The sequence below is a fragment of the Salvelinus namaycush genome, chromosome 8 (genome assembly GCF_016432855.1).
Source record: "Salvelinus namaycush isolate Seneca chromosome 8, SaNama_1.0, whole genome shotgun sequence".
Taxonomy (NCBI): Eukaryota; Metazoa; Chordata; class Actinopteri; order Salmoniformes; family Salmonidae; genus Salvelinus; species Salvelinus namaycush.
In genome coordinates this window covers 41,240,278-41,259,301 of record NC_052314.1, presented here as the reverse complement: position 1 = coordinate 41,259,301, position 19,024 = coordinate 41,240,278, and the positions used below count along the sequence as shown (strand labels likewise).

Here is a 19,024-nt window from a genome sequence, read left to right as displayed (position 1 = left end):
AGAAGACCTGAGAGGAAGACAACCAAAGCTTCAGTTTCTGGACTGTAATTTTACAGATGTATGTTGAAAATGCTTTTGGGAGATGCGATGGATCATTGGGATCATTCAATATTCCCTTTTGTTGTTCAGTGAGATCATCCCATGTGAAGAGTCAACTCATTTAATTAAAAGTTCAATTCATAACTAAATAGTTTTTTTTATTTCTATTGGAAGGATTTAATCATTTGCAATTATGTCTAGTTATGATAAGGTTTATGTTTCTGTCTCCATATGATATGGTAAATAGATCCAATGCAAAAAACATCTACATTTAAATGGTATTAATTTGCATATATTTATGTTAATTCCTATATATTCCCACAGTGTTTCCACCTCTGAATATTCCCCAGAATTTCACCTTTATTTAACCAGGTAGGCTAGTTGAGAACAAGTTCTCATTTGCAACTGCGACCTGGCCAGAATGTGCAACTCTAACTGAAACTAAGGGGCCTAGCCCAAACCACGAAAAACAGACCAAGACCGTTATTACTCCTCCACCAAACTTTACAGTTGGCACTGTGCATTGGGGCAGGTAACGATCTCCTGGTATCCGCCATACCCAGATTCGTCTGTCGGACTGCCAGTTGGTAAAGCGTAAATCTTAGCTCCAACGAACGCGTTGCCACTGATCCAAGGTCCAATAGTGGTGAGCTTTACATCACTCCAGCCGACGCTTGACATTGCGATTTTTAGGCTTGTGTGTGGCTGCTCTGCCATGGAAACCCATTTCATGAACAGTTCTTGTGCTGATGTTGTTTCTAGAGGCAGTTTGGAACTCGGTAGTGAGTGTCGCAACCCAGGATATGCTCTTCAGCACTTGGCCGTCTTGTTCTGTGCGCTTGTGTGGCTTACCTCCTACGCGGCTGAGCTGGTGTTGCTCCAAGACATTTTCACGTCACAATAACAACACTTGTAGTTGACCGGGGAAGCTCTAGCAGGGCATAAATTTGACTAACTTGTTGCATAGGTGGCATCCTATGACGGTGCCACTTTGACCTTACTGAAGAGCTCAGTGACTTTCAATGTTTGTTTATGGAGATTGCATGTCTGTGCTCGATTTTATTATACAGCTGTCAACGGGTGTGGCTGAAATAGCCAAATCCAGTCATTTGAAGAGGTGTTATATATTTTGATGACTCGTTGTAGAGCCGATGTAGTTAGCAAGGTAGCTACGTTGCTAAGCATGATTTCACATCTTCATAGTTCCATTTCGATTCCTGCGATGTAGTTAGCATATCACTCGTGACATCACATTTTAATCTTTCACAATGGCCAACTGAAACGACCTATATAACGTAGGTACATGACGTAATGACAGCACGTAAAATTTTGCGCTACATGTGCAGCACAGCATTCCTAACCTAGCCCACAATGTCTGCTGTGTGAATCGAGCAGTCAACAAGTTGAATAGTCATTTGAAAGAGTAAGAACATTTCAGTGAGACACCTCAAAGGCAAGTTTGCTAGCACAAGATTTAGGCCAGACCAAGTTAATTGTTGATACAATGTTTCAAACAGGCCATGCATAGTCAATGGGATTTTATAGGATATTTATTTTTATCAGGATATTTTATACCTGTGGACTGCAATGTTTTTATTTGTTGGCATTATGTCGGCGACTTTTACGTATCGGCAATGGCACTAGAAGTTACTTTTAGATAGCATTTTGATTAACCACATGACATTGAGTTTGATATATATCAATCAAAGACTTTATTATGAGTTAAATGAATGTGCATTTCAAACAAAATAACTGGCACACAGATCAGTAGAAATGGTATTATAACTTGGCACTCCAAGTGGAAAAGGTTGCCGACTGCTGGTGTAGCCTATTACTGGCATTTAGGAGCGTAAAGGCACAATGTGAAGACCAGCGGGAGGAGAAGCATCTGGACATTTTTTTTCTGGTTAGGCTATATCAATCTGATATACACTGCTCAAAAAAATAAAGGGAACACTTAAACAACACAATGTAACTCCAAGTCAATCATACTTCTGTGAAATCAAACTGTCCAATTAGGAAGCAACACTGATTGACAATAAATTTCACATGCTGTTGTGCAAATGGAATAGACAAAAGGTGGAAATTATAGGCAATTAGCAAGACACCCCCAAAAAAGGAGTGATTCTGCAGGTGGTGACCACAGACAACTTCTCAGTTCCTATGCTTCCTGGCTGATGTTTTGGTCATTTTTGAATGCTGGCGGTGCTCTCACTCTAGTGGTAGCATGAGACGGAGTCTACAACCCACACAAGTGGCTCAGGTAGTGCAGTTCATCCAGGATGGCACATCAATGCGAGCTGTGGCAAAAAGGTTTGCTGTGTCTGTCAGCGTAGTGTCCAGAGCATGGAGGCGCTACCAGGAGACAGGCCAGTACATCAGGAGACGTGGAGGAGGCCGTAGGAGGGCAACAACCCAGCAGCAGGACCGCTACCTCCGCCTTTGTGCCAGGAGGTGCACTGCCAGAGCCCTGCAAAATGACCTCCAGCAGGCCACAAATGTGCATGTGTCTGCTCAAACGGTCAGAAACAGACTCCATGAGGGTGGTATGAGGGCCCGACGTCCACAGGTGGGGGTTGTGCTTACAGCCCAGCACCGTGCAGGACGTTTGGCATTTGCCAGAGAACACCAAGATTGGCAAATTCGCCACTGGCGCCCTGTGCTCTTCACAGATGAAAGCAGGTTCACACTGAGCACATGAGCACATGTGACAGACGTGACAGAGTCTGGAGACGCCGTGGAGAACGTTCTGCTGCCTGCAACATCCTCCAGCATGACCGGTTTGGCGGTGGGTCAGTCATGGTGTGGGGTGGCATTTCTTTGGGGGGCCGCACAGCCCTCCATGTGCTCGCCAGAGGTAGCCTGACTGCCATTAGGTACCGAGATGAGATCCTCAGACCCCTTGTGAGACCATATGCTGACACATGCACATTTGTGGCCTGCTGGAGGTCATTTTGCAGGGCTCTGGCAGTGCACCTCCTTGCACAAAGGCGGAGGTAGCGGTCCTGCTGCTAGGTTGTTGCCCTCCTACGGCCTCCTCCACGTCTCCTGATGTACTGGCCTGTCTCCTGGTAGCGCCTCCATGCTCTGGACACTACGCTGACAGACACAGCAAACCTTTTTGCCACAGCTCGCATTGATGTGCCATCCTGGATGAACTGCACTACCTGAGCCACTTGTGTGGGTTGTAGACTCCGTCTCATGCTACCACTAGAGTGAGAGCACCGCCAGCATTCAAAAGTGACCAAAACATCAGCCAGGAAGCATAGGAACTGAGAAGTGGTCTGTGGTCACCACCTGCAGAATCACTCCTTTTTTGGGGGTGTCTTGCTAATTGCCTATAATTTCCACCTTTTGTCTATTCCATTTGCACAACAGCATGTGAAATTTATTGTCAATCAGTGTTGCTTCCTAAGTGGACAGTTTGATTTCATAGAAGTGTGATTGACTTGGAGTTACATTGTGTTGTTTAAGTGTTCCCTTTATTTTTTTGAGCAGTGTAGTAATTTGTCTTCATTTTTTTAATCGCGGTGCTTAAACATCAGACAAGCTCTAGCCTACATATAGTTGATTTTATTCAAACGTGTGGAAAATATGTGGGGGGAAAATACGCAAACTGGCTCTGTTGACCAACATTTTTTTGGGTCGGAAACGGCCCTAAATCTATCCCCGAAATATAGACAGACTAACTGGTCTCTACCTCACTGTGGTTTATGAAGACTTTAAATGTGCATCTCCTCATTCACCTTTTCATTGGCTTTTGTAGAGCAGCCTTGATAGCATCAGTCAAAATGCTTATCAGAATCAGGAAGAGTGTCTCTGATTGGGAAAGAAAGCTATGGAGGGGGAGTAAATGGAGATTAGAGTATGGGGGTGGGGGGACCTAAAGGAGCAGAGAGCCAGTGGAGCATTCAGAAGGATCTTCTGCCAGATGTTATGTTGCATAACCGCTAGTAAAGTGGGCCAACCGACCCACATATGTACAGGGGCTATGGCTGCTGCTACAAACAGATCCTTGATTCAACTCTTGCTTACATACCTATGCACGGACACACACGCAGTTGGGCACACATTCAATTTTATAACCCGCCTGGCCAACTCTGTCACTTATTCTGCATGCAAGCTATAGCATATCCGCCATCCTAACACACACACACACGGAGTAGGCGGGAGACGCACCCAGATTCAAAAACACTTTCCAGATTTCAGTAGTGTAGCGTTAGTCATGTGACATTCTGTTCTGTTCCACAGCAATGCAATACATTTTTCATAGTTCCCTTTGTACTTCCCCTTTCTCTCCCCTCCTTGCCTGTACAGTTTGTCCTTACTCCCCCTCTCTCCAGTCACCATGCTCTTGTGTAAGACTTGTGTAAGGCATGTGATCAACAATAGTGAGAGTGAATCATTCATTGTATTAATAAGGCATGCAGGCAGAGAGATGAATATGATCTGCGTGTTCTTTCGTCTTATCATGCCTCTGTGGGGTCTGGCTGCTGAACAGAACTGCACTGGATGCTCCTGGCTGGAGTGTCATTGATCCCCATACACACTTCATAATAATTATTCAAGTCGTTTTCTGTTGTGATACGTCTGTTTAAAAGACTTGGTGGAGAAATCTGCTTTGCATGTTTCTGTGTGCTCAGGTGCATCCTGTTTCCATTAATCATCCTGGATTGCAGTGCACCTGTGGTACATTCAATTGATTGGACATGATTTGTAAAGATATACACCTGTCTATTTAAGGTCCCACAATTGATAGTGCATGTCAGAGCAAAAACCAAGGAATTGTCCGTGGCGCTCCGAGGCAGGATTGTGTCGCGGCACAGATCTGGGGAAGGGTACCAACAATGCAGCATTGAAGGTCCCCAAGAACAGTGGCCTCCATCATTCTTAAATGAAAGAAGTTTGGAAACACCAAGACTCCACCAAAATGCACATGACAGCCGGCTTGAAGTTTGCCTAAAGGAGTCTCGGACCATGAGAAACAAGATTCTATGGTCTGATGAAACCAAGATTGAACTCTTTGGCCTGAACGCTTAAGTGTCACGCCTGGAAGAAACCTGGAACCATCCCTACGGTGAAGCATGGCGGTAGCAGCGTTACACTGTGGGGATGTTTTTCAGCTGTTGGGATTGGGAGACTAATCAGGATTGAGGGTAAGATGAACGGAGAAAAGTACAGAGATCCTTGATGAAAACTTGCTCAAGATCTCAGACTGGGGCAACGGTTCACCTTCCAACAGGACAACGACTCTAAGCATGCAACCAAGACAATGTAGGAATATGTTTGTGTTAAGTAGAAGATAGCTGTCTGTCCTGTGGGTAATATTATGGTAATTGAGATCCCAGACAGACACTTATCTTCAGATGACAGTTGGGTGGTTTTAAAGTCCGCCAGGGATCTTAACTAAAGAGCTTTCAAAGAACTACCAGGTGATGGCTTGGCTGCAATTGCGCTATCATGATACGCCAAGGTTAATGGTTTAATTTGGCAAATGGCACCTAATTTTAATTATTTGGTATTTGATTAAACGGTGGAAAAGCAGTGCCTAAAGTGTTGTTTGCTAAACTAAAATGCTACATTGCCCTACACCAGGGGTAGGCAACAAGATTTCAGCCGCGGCCCGATTTTTGTCGGGTGGATGGTTGGGTAGTTGGAACATAATTATAATAATTTATACACTACAAATTCACCACTACCAGGCCCAAAAAGAGTTACTTTCAAATGCAATATCACTTAATTCCTTGACTATATTGAGACAAGATCAGGTCTTTTTTTTCTATTTGTTGGAGTGCTTGATCAGATTTCCTGAATGCTAAAATGTTTTGGAGGCAGAATTCCTGACGATGTTAGTATTTTTGGACCAATAACTAAAATACTTTAGTAGGATGTTTTTTGGCCTGTTGCTGACCCTCGCCCCTACATACAAACTATGCATTCACACTCATACAGTTTCCAAACCAGCTGAGCACAAGATGCCCAAAAGAGAAAAAGTTTTACAAAAGTCTCTTTCACACATGGCCTTCGTGGCGGTTTTAAGAATGTGAGCGCGTGTATTGTTTCTTCTGTCTGAACCGTCTTGGACTGGAGGAAGACATGGTCGTCATTATTTCCAGCAGCACACAAAGAGCAGTTTGTCTGTCGGACTGTTGGTCGGTCTCTTTCTGTTGCATAGAGCTGTATTGGGTCTGTAGTGAGACACTGTGCACACACAGGCACTCTGTACAGACCGCTAGGGTAGCAATGGCAGATATGTCTTGGTACAGTCATCATCTGACTGTTTCAAGTAAACACAGTCCAGGCACGTTAAGGTCATGAAGCTAATCGAGCCAGGTTCTTATCATTTTAGTTCTCTAATCCTTCTGCCACCACACTGCCTAGAAACCAGCAACCCCTATTTTAAAGTGTAGCTGAACCAAAAAACCACCTTCTCTCGTTAAATGGCCTATATGGCATTTGAGTCAAGCATTTATTTTCGTGTAAATAGTGTAATTTGGGTAATAGTCTGTCTCTTTCTAAATTGAGTTTAGGAAAAATAATGTGTATGTCACGGAATGAAGTGTACGCCAGTTTTCCTTTTATTTCAATCCTGCCCACAGCTGGCAGCACTCAAGTAATAATACATTTGGTGCGTAATGCCTGCGGTAAATTTGCTTTAACTTTGTCCCCTATTAGCCCCATAGGTACAGTTGAAGTCGGAAGTTTACATACACCTTAGCCATATACATTTTAACTCAGTTTTTCACTATTCCTGACATTTAATCCCAGTAAAAATTCCCTGTTTTAGGTCAGTTAGGATCACCACTTTATTTTAAGAATGTGAAATGTCAGAATAATAGTAGAGTGAATGATTTATTTCAGATTTTATTTCTTTCATCACATTCCCAGTGAGTCAAAAGTTTACATATACTCAATTAGTATTTGGTAGCATTGCTTTTAAATTGTTTAACTTGGGTCAAATGTTTTGGGTAGCCTTCACAAGCTTCCCACAATAAGTTGGGTGAATTTTGGGCCATTCCTCCTGACAGAGCTGGTGTAACTGAGTCAGGTTGTAGGCTTCCTTGCTCGCACATGCTTTTTCAGTTCTGCCCACAAATTTATGGGATTGAGGTCGGGGCTTTGTGATGGCCACTCCAATACCTTGACTTTGTTGTCCTTAAGCCATTTTGCCACAACTTTGGAAGTATGCTTGGGGTCATTGTCCATTTGGAAGACCCATTTGCGACCAAGCTTTAACTTCCTGACTGATGTCTTGAGATGTTGCTTCAATATATCCACAAAAAATGTTTTCCCTCATGATGCCATCTATTTTGAAGTGCACCAGTCCCTTCTGCAGCAAAGCACCCCCACAACATGATGCAGGCTGCATCCACATATATATATCTATATCCAGGCAGAGTAGAATAAGGCTTTTAATTCTGGGATTCTGTTTCACATAAAGGCCCACTTCTCTATCCTCCTGAGTGTAATCGTTTAAGAGCTATTGTCTCAAATGGCCATGGCTGGCATGTGGCTACACACTCCACCGGGGAGATCCAAAGGGTTTTAAGCTTGTTTTCAGTTGATAGTGGGGAATCAATGGTATATCCATTAGTGATTTAATGCCAGAGAAGCTTTGGCCAAACCACGGCTTCGAGGGAATTATCACTTTTATACAATGGTGACCAACATATTAAAATAATGATTGTTATTTGAATTTATTCATTCTATTCCGTCCTTCCATGCATAGCTACGGGAAGATCTTATGAGTAGGGGGTGCTGGGAAAAAATGATCCTTTATAATAAAGCATTTGCAGTCTAATGATAAAATACAATTCTTAATGTGATGAGTAGCCTAAGCATAGGACAAGTTTCAGTGTCAGTAGTCACTGCAGCCTAAGTTAATTTAACTCATGACTGTATGAAAAACAAAATAGGCTGTTGTGAACAGAGCTCTCATTTCTTTGTACTGTATCATTACAATCGGGGTGTGTGAGCAAGTGAGTGAACTAGAGGAGTGTTGTAACTAAATTAGTAAAAAAGATTAGTGGTGCACAGTATACAGAAACCTATGTACTTTGTCAAAAAAAGGAAAAACTGTTTGATACTAGAATTTGTTACGTTCATTTAGTATTTCTGTCAAATGTTTCTTGCGTGTCTGCGCCTATCAAGTCCATCAGTGCAGCTGCTCTTCGGGCTATAAAAGGAAGTGCCTGCTCCACTTACTCATTAATTGCTAGAGCTGTCTGGGCTGCATTGTTGGCTCCCCACTCATGCTGCACAGAAAGTTGAACTTGAATAATGCAACCAACACGACATGTAGAAACTGTTATTACTGTTCACAAATCAATGCCCATACAGGCTAGAAGTCACACTTTGCAATGCAAGACGGTAGCGGTAGCTTCCAGCTTTAATTGTAGGCTTTCCTTGCAAAATGTGCTATTTTCTGAGCTGATTGTGACCGAAAAGATGATTAATTAACTTAGTCTCCCTTGCCACTAAACTCATTCACTTCTTTGTCTTCCTCTCCTCCCGTCTGGTTTCCACTAGATTCCACAGCCACATTCTGCCTTGGGAACTTTTTTAAGAAACAGAGCACACATTTATAAAAGATTGCTTCATTTATGCAAAAAAAATGTATGCACTTTGAGTTTCTTTTGTATAACAAAAAGCGCTTTACAAATGTATTATTATTTCTTTGTTTAGTCATGTTACCTGATTGGCTAGCTAGCAGCTAACAACCTGGTAACCAGTATATCCAAACATTTTGGGGCACAGAAAGAAAAAGGATAGCTTCTTCAGGAGAGCAATGATCATAGCAATGAATGAATGACGGATCGCTTGCATGTCGTTATCACAAATGTACATTTGTAGAGACGGTGTACAATTTTGAATGTAATGCGTCTCAATAGGAAAATAGTGCTTTTACACAATGTAGAAGCCTAATGTTTCACAAATGACTTGGTAATTTCAATGTTATTCGTTCAACATCTTAGCTTTTATAATAAACTGAAGTGTTGAAGTTTCATATGTGCTTCAAAAGTAGCTAGAATTCATATAGGCTGCATCTCAATCAAATTTGAAAACATATATATTTTCTGGTGCTCCTAAATTTTATGTGGTGCGCCTAACTAAGTTGAGACCACAAGTGCTACCAATGGAAAAATGTATTTAGATCACGGTCTGTGTTTACAGCAGAATGTCAGGTCATCAAGTCTGTAAACTGAAGCACAGCTGGGTCATGCAGCAAGACAATGATCCAAAACACACAAGCAAGTCTACATCAGAATGGCAGAAAAGCAACAGAGAAGAAGTTTTGGAATGGCCTAGTCAAAAGTCCAGGCCTGTTGTGTTAGGAGCTGAAATGAACAGTCCATAGTCAGAAACCCACATTTTATTAAATAAGTATCCAATTTGTATTCGTTCACTCAGGTTCCCTTTATCTAATATTAGGTTTTGTTTGACGATCTGGTTTTCAGTGTCAAAAATATGCACAAATAGAGAAAATCAGAAATGGGGAAAATACTTTTTCACAGCACTGTAGCTGTCAGCACCAGTGACAGCGGTTAGGTTGGCTATAACATTGTATGTACACTAGTAAAATAGCAAGGGTAGTTCCATGTTGCCTTGTGAGAATCTCACACATCCCCCACATAATGGCAGATTCCCTGGAATGGTAACTGTTTCTTCCTTCTCTTGTTGTGTATTAAGGATGGGAATTGCCTGGGACCTCACAATACGATATTATCACGATACTTGGGTGCCGATACGATATGTATTGTGATTCAAACATTTATTTTTGCGATTTGATATTCCAAACATATTGCTCACCAAGAGGGAGCATGAGAAAATGTGTTTTGATCAGTCATGGAGAACAAGCTATGAAGGAACAATACTGCAGTTTTGGTGCAGGTACACCAACTAGTGCAAAAATAATATTGCGTTTTTGTCAAAACGATATGATGTATCAGCAAACATAATATCCTGATATGTAGCTATCAAAAATATATATATTCTTCCGCCATCACTTATTTATGTATGGTATTTCATCATGCTGCTATGCTTCCTCCATGTCTCCATGTGGGAAGAGAAGTGATAAATCACAAAGGAATTCCAATAGTTTTATCAACTAGGACCCCCCCTGTTCTCCCTGCCACCTCAGTGACTTTGCGTGAGAATCCTGTGAAGCTGAGTGAGGGAGGGTGCTAGATGGGGTAGCGTGAGACTGGCTGGCTCCTATCCTATGTGTTTGAGCTGTGAAGGTCTCTGGTGTATTGCTGGGTGTATGGTACAGTAACACTCCTCACTAAGACAGTGGTGGATTAATGCACACAGAGGTGGGGATAGCATGGCATAAGCATAGCAGTGATCACAAAGGGCTAGGTAGTCAGTCAGCAGTATGTCTCCATTCCACCCAATGGTGGAAGTAGGTGGTGGAAGTACGATGGTGGAAGTACGATGGAGGTAGTTAATGGTTTGGGATGTAGTCTTGTGGGTGTGGCCTTACTGGTGGATTTAGATGGGACAGGGGAGGGTCCTGAGACGGGAGCTCATGGATTCCCGGGTGTGCTAACAGTCTTAAGACAGGGGATAGTCCTAATGGATGTGCTTTGCCGAGGACGAGTTTGAGCCGGATTCAGCGGTAGTGTCTGGGCTGTGTGGCAGGTGTGGAGGGGGCAGGGATCAGAGTGCCTGTTCTTAAGACTTTAGAGAGGGACACTGAAGGAGTGGAAAATGGGAGGGTGGGGGTTAATGCTACTGAGAGACTATTTTAGTGACTGGACTGTTAGTGTGCTACTTGACTGCAGCAGTCACTCTGCTTGCCTGCTGGAGATGCCACGAAGTAGCTTAGTTTAAACACGTGGGTTAAATTCAGACCTTGTTCTGATGTGCTTATATGCATGTGCTTATATCCTATCTATTGATCTCACTGCAGTTTGGTGTAATTTAGTTGTGACAAACTTTCTCCTCTCTCCTCCAGGTTATAATGCACGACCAACACAGAAAAAGTTTGACTCTATAGCCAACGGGATCCCGAGGACTTGATTACAGTCGCTTCAAGCCTGATAGTTTGCATCGGTGCGGCTGCCCCACTACCCCCGGCTCACACCCCTTTGGTCAACTGGCATTACTTCTGACAGCCCCCTTCCTCCTCCATTGGTTCATAAGACTTGGGTTCTCTTGTGGTCTGTCTACTTTGCCTGTCTTCTCTTCCATCGGTCCCTGTTCTCCACTGACACCAGTAGCAGTCCCTGGAGTTACATAATCCTGTATTAGGTAAGACCATTATTATTATTATTATTAATGCAAGGGGCGGATTACACACACACACACACACACACACACACACACACACACAATGCACATGTGCCTAATCCAAGTCCTCATTGTGATCATGAATTAATCAAACAAGCTTTTATGAACGATGCCAGCATCATGCCATTCTAGTGTGTGTGTGGGACTGATGGTTGAAGTGTAAGTCATATGGGGATAGAAATTTAGATACACTTTTTTTCTCTCTTTTTCATGTTCCCCCTTCTTTCTCCCCTCCATCCCTTGCTGGTCAGGCTCAGCCCCCAACATTAAACAGTGAGATGATTCCCAACGGTTATCTGCTCTTTGAAGATGAGAGTCTCTTGGATTCCACCATAGCAAAGATGAACGCCCTGAGAAAGAGTGGACAGTTCTGTGACGTGAGACTGCAGGTACGTGGAGTTTTTCTCTTTCGCTCTCTCGAACCCCCCCCATTACTGGATCTTGAACTATGAGAATAGAAAGGTTCAGAACTTTTGTGAAAGAGCACAGTTGAAAAATATATGGCAAATAGAAATCAACTGGATGGTGTTCAGAGATGGATGGGTAGGGGTTGAATGGAGCTGAAGGGTGGGACTAAAAATAACAAGAACACATGTTCTGATGTGTCCATTTTTGAGATTTTTGGTTCCAACTGCTGTCTTTGAGATGCAAAGTAGGTGAATGGAAGATATCTGCATGTGTGGTTCCCACGGTGAAGCATGGGGGAGGAGGTGTGGTTCTGCTTTTTGGGTGACACTGTCAGTGATGTTATTTAGAATTCAAGGCACACTTAACCTGCATGGCTTCCTCTGCATTCTGCAGCGATACGCCATCCCATCTGGTTTGTGCTTAGTGGGAATATCATTTGTTTTTCAACAGGATGACCCAAAACACACCTCCAGGCTGTGTAAGTGCTATTTGACCAAGAAGGAGAATGATGGAGTGCTGCATCAAATGACCTGGCCTCCACAATCACCTGACCTCAACCCAATTGAGATGGTTTGGGATGAGTTAGACCGCAGAGTGAAGGAAAAGCAGCCAACAAGTGCTCAGTATATTTTGGAACTCCTTCAAGACTGTTGGAAAAGCATCCCAGGTGAAGCTGGTTGAGAGAATGCGAAGAGTGTGCAAAACTGTCATCAAGGCAAAAGGTGGTTACTTTGAAGAATCTAAAATATATTTTGATTTAATACTTTTAGGCTTACTACATGATCCCATGTGTGTTAATTCATAGTTTTGATGTCTTCACTATTATTCTACAATGTAGGAAATAGTAAAAAATAAAGAAAAAACCCTTGAATGAGTAGGTGTCAACTTTTGATTGGTACTGAAACTATTCAGCCCCCTTCCCCTTTTCCATATTTTGTTACATTACATCCTTATTCTAAAATGGATAAAATACATTGAGGAAAATAATCTACACACAATACCCCGTAATGACAATGCGAAAACAGGTTTTTAGAAATGTTTGCAAAAGTATAAAAAAATACCTTATTTATTTAAGTATTCAGACGCTTTGCTATGAGACTCAATTGAGCTCAGGTGCGTCCTGTTTCCATTGCTCATCCTTGATGTTTCTACTACTTGATTTGGAGTCCACCTGTGGTAAATTCAATTGATTGGACATGAGTGGGAAAGTCACACACCTTTTCTATATAAGGTCCTACAGTTGACACGGCATGTCAAGAGCAAAAACCAAGCCATGAGGTAGAAGGAATTGTCCGTAGAGCTCCGATGAAGGGTACCAAAAAATGTCTGCAGCATTGAAGATCCCCAAGAACACAGTCTTAAATGGAAGAAGTTTGGAACCACTAAGACTTCGTAGAACTGGCCGCCCGGCCGAACTGAGCAATCTGGGGAGAAGGGCCTTCATCGGGGAGTTGACCAATAACCTGATGGTCACTCTGACAGAGCTCTAGAATTCCTCTGTGGAGATAGGAGGAATGCTAACTAATAGGAACGTAAACAACATTTGAGAGAAATAAGCTTTTTGTGCATATGGAACATTTCTGGGATCTTTTATTATGGCTCATAAAACTTGGGACCAACGCTTTACATGTTGCATTTTTATTTTTGTTCAGCATAAATTATAGCACCTCTGAAGAATGGTCTCTAGTTTGAGCCCTGACCTCTGATCTATCTCCTCTGTAGGTGTGTGGTCATGAGTTGATGGCTCACCGTGCTGTGCTGGCCTGCTGTAGCCCCTACCTGTTTGAGATCTTCAACAGCGACATCGAACCTCACGGCGTGTCCCACGTCACCTTCGAAGACCTTGACCCAGAGGCTGTGGAGATCCTGCTTAACTACGCCTACACTGCCCAGTAAGTGCCATGACCTCTACCCTCTGACTCCTTTACTATGCCTACGCTGCCCAGTGAGTGTACATCTTCTAAGACATTCATTGTGCAATGAGTCCTAGGCTTTGTTAAAGTGATGTCCTTCAACTTTCGCCACTACATAAGTATTTTTTTTAAAACCTGCTTTGGCCTGGATGTCCTTATTTTGGTAAGGATCAGAATATAAATATTTTTTTCTGTGAATGAGTTAACTTCCAGAGCCTTTAAGTTGTAAAACAATAACTTGAAAAGGTACTTACATGCCATAATTTTGACTTTCATTATAACCTTGTTTACAATCTGAGATGTATGTGTGTAAATAAAACCCATCCATATCACAATGGCACACTGGCAGTTGACAATAAAGAACTGAATATCTGTGAATCTGTTTAGTATTTGATGTAAATAACTGAGGAGAATGCATGAAGAATAACTTCATTGCAGTCTGGTTTCTTTATTTACCTTTAACCTCTCTGGGATATGTGGGACTTGGCCAATAGCCAGGGAAAATGTAGAGCGCCAAATTAAAAAAAAAATGATATAAAATCAAACTTTCATTAAATCACACATATAAGATACCAAATTAAATCTACACTCGTTGTGAATCCAGCCAACATGTCAGATTTCAAAAAGGCTTTTCGGCGAAAGCATACGATGCTATTATCTGATGATAGCACAACAGTAAACAAAGAGTGTAGCATATTTCAACCCTGCAGGCGCAACACAAAACGCAGAAATAAAATATAAATCATGCCTTTGACGAATTTCTTTTGTTGGCACTCCAATATGTCCCATAAACATCACAAATGGTCCTTTTTGTTCGATTAATTCCGTCCTTATATGTCCATTTATTTGGCACGTTTGATCCAGAAAAAAACAGCTTCCAATTTGCGTAAAGTCACTACAAAATATCAAAAAAATTACCTCTAAACTTTGCCAAAACATTTCAAACTACTTTTGTAATACAACTTAAGGTATTTGTAAACGTTAATAATCGATCAAATTGAAGACGGGTCTATCTGTTTTCAATACAGGATGACAACAAACTAACGATACTTTTCTAGTCTTGCGCAACTCTCAAACAGTACACATAACGTTACACTGAATCCAGATGGCTGTTCTTCTTCATTGCACAAAGGAATACCTCAACCTATTTCCAAAGACTGGTGACATCCAGTGGAAGCGGTAGGAACTGCAAACAGGTTGATTAGAAATCTAGTATCCCAATGAAAACTCATTGAACAGACGGTGACCTAAAAAAAACTGAATAGTTAGTCCTCTGGGTTTTGCCTGCTACATAAGTTCTGTGATACTCAGACATGATTCAAACAGTTTTAGAAACTTCAGAGTGTTTTCTATCCAAATCTACTAATAATATGCATATCTTATATTCTGGGGATGAGTAGAAGGAAGTTGAAATTGGGCACGCTATTCATCCAAAAGTGAAAATGCTGCCCCCTATCCTAGAGAAGTTAACAACATAATTCCAGTGTTTACTTTAACATTTGAAATGTTATAGACACTGATGATACTGGATATTTTCTCAAAATGATGAAATGGACTTTGTGGTTATACTGATGATTATACCATGGGCCATTGCCTCTGAGTATTACTTGCAGTGTTAGGCTTAAGTGTGACTTACTGTGTTTTGCCTCTGAGACCCAGAGGCCTATGGTCGGCCCTGTATATAATCGTGGTGTTCTGCAATAAATAGACTGCATACAAGGTATAGGCCAAGATGGTCCACCATGCAAACAGGCTGTTCTGGTCCTGAATCTTCTGTTTCCCTATTGAAAACAGTACAACAACGATAAAGCATATTTAGATGCATTATGTATGCCTTTTTGTTTTTAACAAAGTAGCCTACAGCCGTGTGAAAGTTTGCCGCTTTCAGGGTGCAGCTCCAACTGACAGGTTGAATACCATGTGCCTTTGTTTTTTTGTTTTTTTAAGGGGTAAGGGGGTGGGCTCTAGACCATCCTATTAGCCATTCCAGCTGTGTAATTTCATATTCAATTTTGTTTCCTAACGCCCACACGATCAGACTGAGCGTTTCAGTGGCCCTAGGAGGAACAGGGAAATATATTATGAAAACGTGTATATATTGGAGTTATATAAATAATAATAAATAAGGGATTTAAAAGTACAATTAAAAAGACTGCATGGGTTTTTTAAAATGTTTCCTGGACCCTTCACCGCTCTAACTCTGCTCACCCCTCTCAAGGCTTTCTTTTTGACTATGCTCATCACCTGTCAAGCATGCATACAACTCCTGTCTGTGTTTGTCTGTCTGACTAACTAATGGTTCTGTCTTGCAGGTTGAAGGCAGACAAGGAGTTGGTTAAGGATGTCTACACTGCAGCCAAAAGGCTAAAGATGGAACGAGTAAAGCAGGTAGGATCTTACTCGGTTTTCAACTACTGATATGCAATACTGTATGTTTAAATGCTGTCCCAATGTTCAGAGGTTTAAACTTCTCTCCTCTCTGATTGGTCAGATCTGTGGCAACTACCTGCTGTCGAAGATGGAATCCCAGAGTGCCATCTCCTTTCGTAACTTTTCCAGCTGCATGGGAGACAGCCGCATGCTGTCCAAGATCGACATCTACATCCAAGAACACCTGCTGGAGGTCTCTGAGCAGGAGGACTTCCTCAAACTCCCCCGCCTCAAAGTGAGCCTTCCCTGAGTAATGTTCTACTGCAACCTTAACGGGGCAGTGCAGTTAAAAACATGATTTTTCAGGTTGTCATTAATAGTGATGCGCCGATATGACATTTTTGGCCGATACCAATATCCGATATTTTCCTTGTAAAAATTTTATTAAATGACACCGATATAAAAAAAGAAAAAAAAGTGGCCTTTAAAGCATTCAAGTACAGTTAAATAGTTAACACGCACACGGACGTAGCAGTCAAAGGCACTGCATCTCAGTGCAAGAGGCGTCACTACAGTCCCTAGTTCAAATCAAGGCTGTATCACATCCGGCCGTGATTGGGAGTCCCATAGAGCGGTACGCAATTGGCCCAGCGTCGTCCGGACCGTCATTGTAAATAAGAATTTGTTCTTAGCTGACTTGCCTTGTTAAATTTAATGTTACACACACAAAGGGTTATTTTGTTGGCATTTACTACCCCTGAACAAGGCAGTAAACCCACTGTTCCTAGGCCGTCATTGAAAATAAGAATTTGTTCTTAAGCCTAGTTAAATAAATGTTAAATAAATTACCAGTAAAACATAATCAAACCCTATTTCTTTCACTTACTTGCTGTTTCGTTGTTCAGTCGTTTCATTCTCAACCAGGATTTCTATGGAATGTCGTTTGGGTCTTTGCGTGTCAAAAAAAGATGCCTGTCAAATAACGCGATTTGGCGTGTCAAATAACGCGATTTGGCCAATCAGGACCTGAATATGACTGCACGTCAAATAATAATTTAACGCGCTCATTCATTTTTTATGTAGTTATTACACATTGATTACAATCACTCATATTTCATATGTCACAACGATTCATCGATACGTATGCTGTGATGCTGGTAAAGTTGTCTTGTGCACCTATAGTGCTGGTCATTAAAAAAAAGCTAGCTAGCTCATGGATGCAAGCAATGTAGTTCTTCCCCTAAAACATAGCAAAACGACATCTGTTTCAGTAGCTATAGTTAGCTAGCTAACTATATAGCTAGGTGTCATCTAAAATAACCCTAATTTATAAGGTCTTATTTTATTAATGTTGGTCGGACCCATCTATGTGAAGCTAGCCACAATAAGGATTAACCACAATAGGGACTTTGCGGTTAGCCTCCAAAATAAAAGTATGGAATGGTCCTACTATTTGTATTCATTTGCGTCACTGTCAATGACATTATTATTTTGATGGCAAACTGCAAATTCCACTATTGTGGCTATCTTCACAACCCGGTCCGGTTAAGCCTCACTAGCCAGATGAAGCTAGCTAGCTGCTTATAAAGTTAGCTTTGGGCAACAGAGTTAAGTTGCTGACTAGCTATTTATTTTCATGAACTGAAGTTCAATTTCAGTAGGCAAACATCAAGTGACAACCTAGTTAATACTTACAAGGATTCCTAAATCATTGCTAAGAATAATGAAAATGATTGCAGTTTCTACTGGTCATTGTTTTCAGGCTGGTTATATTGGTGCTAACTAGGTACCAAGCTAAAGCTAGCTACCCCAGAAGTTGCGGAAGAACAAATTATGCTTTATTACTAATGCGGTATTGTAAACACATCGTTCGTGGCCAGTGTTTGCAGACTGTTTTGAACAGCTTTGACAGTGCTGCTGTATCTTTGACACACAAAGACCTAAACTGCGTTCCATAGCATGTATATCGTGAAGCTAATAGCAGTGACGCTATTTCTGTGTAACTCCGGCAGGGCAACATCTGGGAAAAATAGCGCACTTGGTATTGTGTACCGGTGCTCGACCAGTCGGCGAAAGCCAACATCACCTACGACGGAGAACGGTGGAATGTCAAGGGCAATGAATTCCATTATCTTGGATTTAATGGATTTTGCCTTTGAGTTGTCCCACTGAAATGTTCTTACTCTTTCAAATGACTGCTCGATCTACACAGCAGACATTGTGGGCTAGGTTAGAAATGCTGTGTTGCACGTGTAGCGCAAATGTTACGTGGCGCCATTACGTCATGTACCTACGTTATATAGGTATGCACGTTAGATTTGACATAGGTTTATAACATCGGCGTTAAATTGGAAATCAGGACAATCTGTTTAGCTAATATCGGCCGATTCCGTCAAAAGGCATTCTTTTTTATAACTGACCAATGACCGTTCATCTAGCGTATATCCGTCTACACTGCTGCTGGACCCGCCCGGTCATATTGGCATTCCATTCCTCATTGTTGACAGCATGCAGAGTTGGGCGACCAAAGTATTTCCGGAGTTACTTTCTACTTTATCTTGCACCCGGCAGCAACCATTCAAGAAGTAAGTATCTAGACACTTTTAATTTTAGAAAAATAACTGAAGGACATATTTATGAGTGGCATCTTTCGTTTTTAATGTTATTTTGAAGACTGATTCCCGACAATGTTCTACTCTTGATTTGCGCTGTTGAAGATTGTCAAGGGGCTTAGGAAAACGATGACTTTTCAAAAATAGGCATATAATTAATAGGAAAACCTTTTGTCATCCTTGTGAAGTTGCTAGATTGACTTTAGCTTGAATAACTTTAGCTAGCTAAGGTTGAGGGGACAAAACTGAATTTTAGCTAGCTAACGTTACCATTGCTAGCTGTTTTTGACTAACTTGGCTAGCTAATGGCAACATTAGAGGGATGACAAAGTATTTTATTTTATTTTACGACATCTATTTCCAGGTCATTATAATGTAATTTCGAGA

At 41.7% G+C, this 19,024-nt stretch overlaps 1 protein-coding gene across 2 annotated transcripts in view; it reads left to right on the top strand.

Annotated features, from left to right (window-relative positions):
* LOC120052675 (influenza virus NS1A-binding protein homolog A-like) overlaps positions 1-19,024 on the top strand; it is a 36,439-nt gene that overhangs the window by 4,630 nt on the left and 12,785 nt on the right. For both annotated transcript variants that reach the window (XM_038999725.1, XM_038999724.1), the window contains exons 2-6: positions 11,000-11,295; positions 11,586-11,723; positions 13,465-13,634; positions 15,968-16,043; positions 16,147-16,320. In XM_038999725.1, the coding sequence (XP_038855653.1) occupies positions 11,613-11,723; positions 13,465-13,634; positions 15,968-16,043; positions 16,147-16,320 (531 nt within the window). In that variant the 5' untranslated portion in view covers positions 11,000-11,295; positions 11,586-11,612. The remainder of the gene's footprint in view (positions 1-10,999; positions 11,296-11,585; positions 11,724-13,464; positions 13,635-15,967; positions 16,044-16,146; positions 16,321-19,024) is intronic.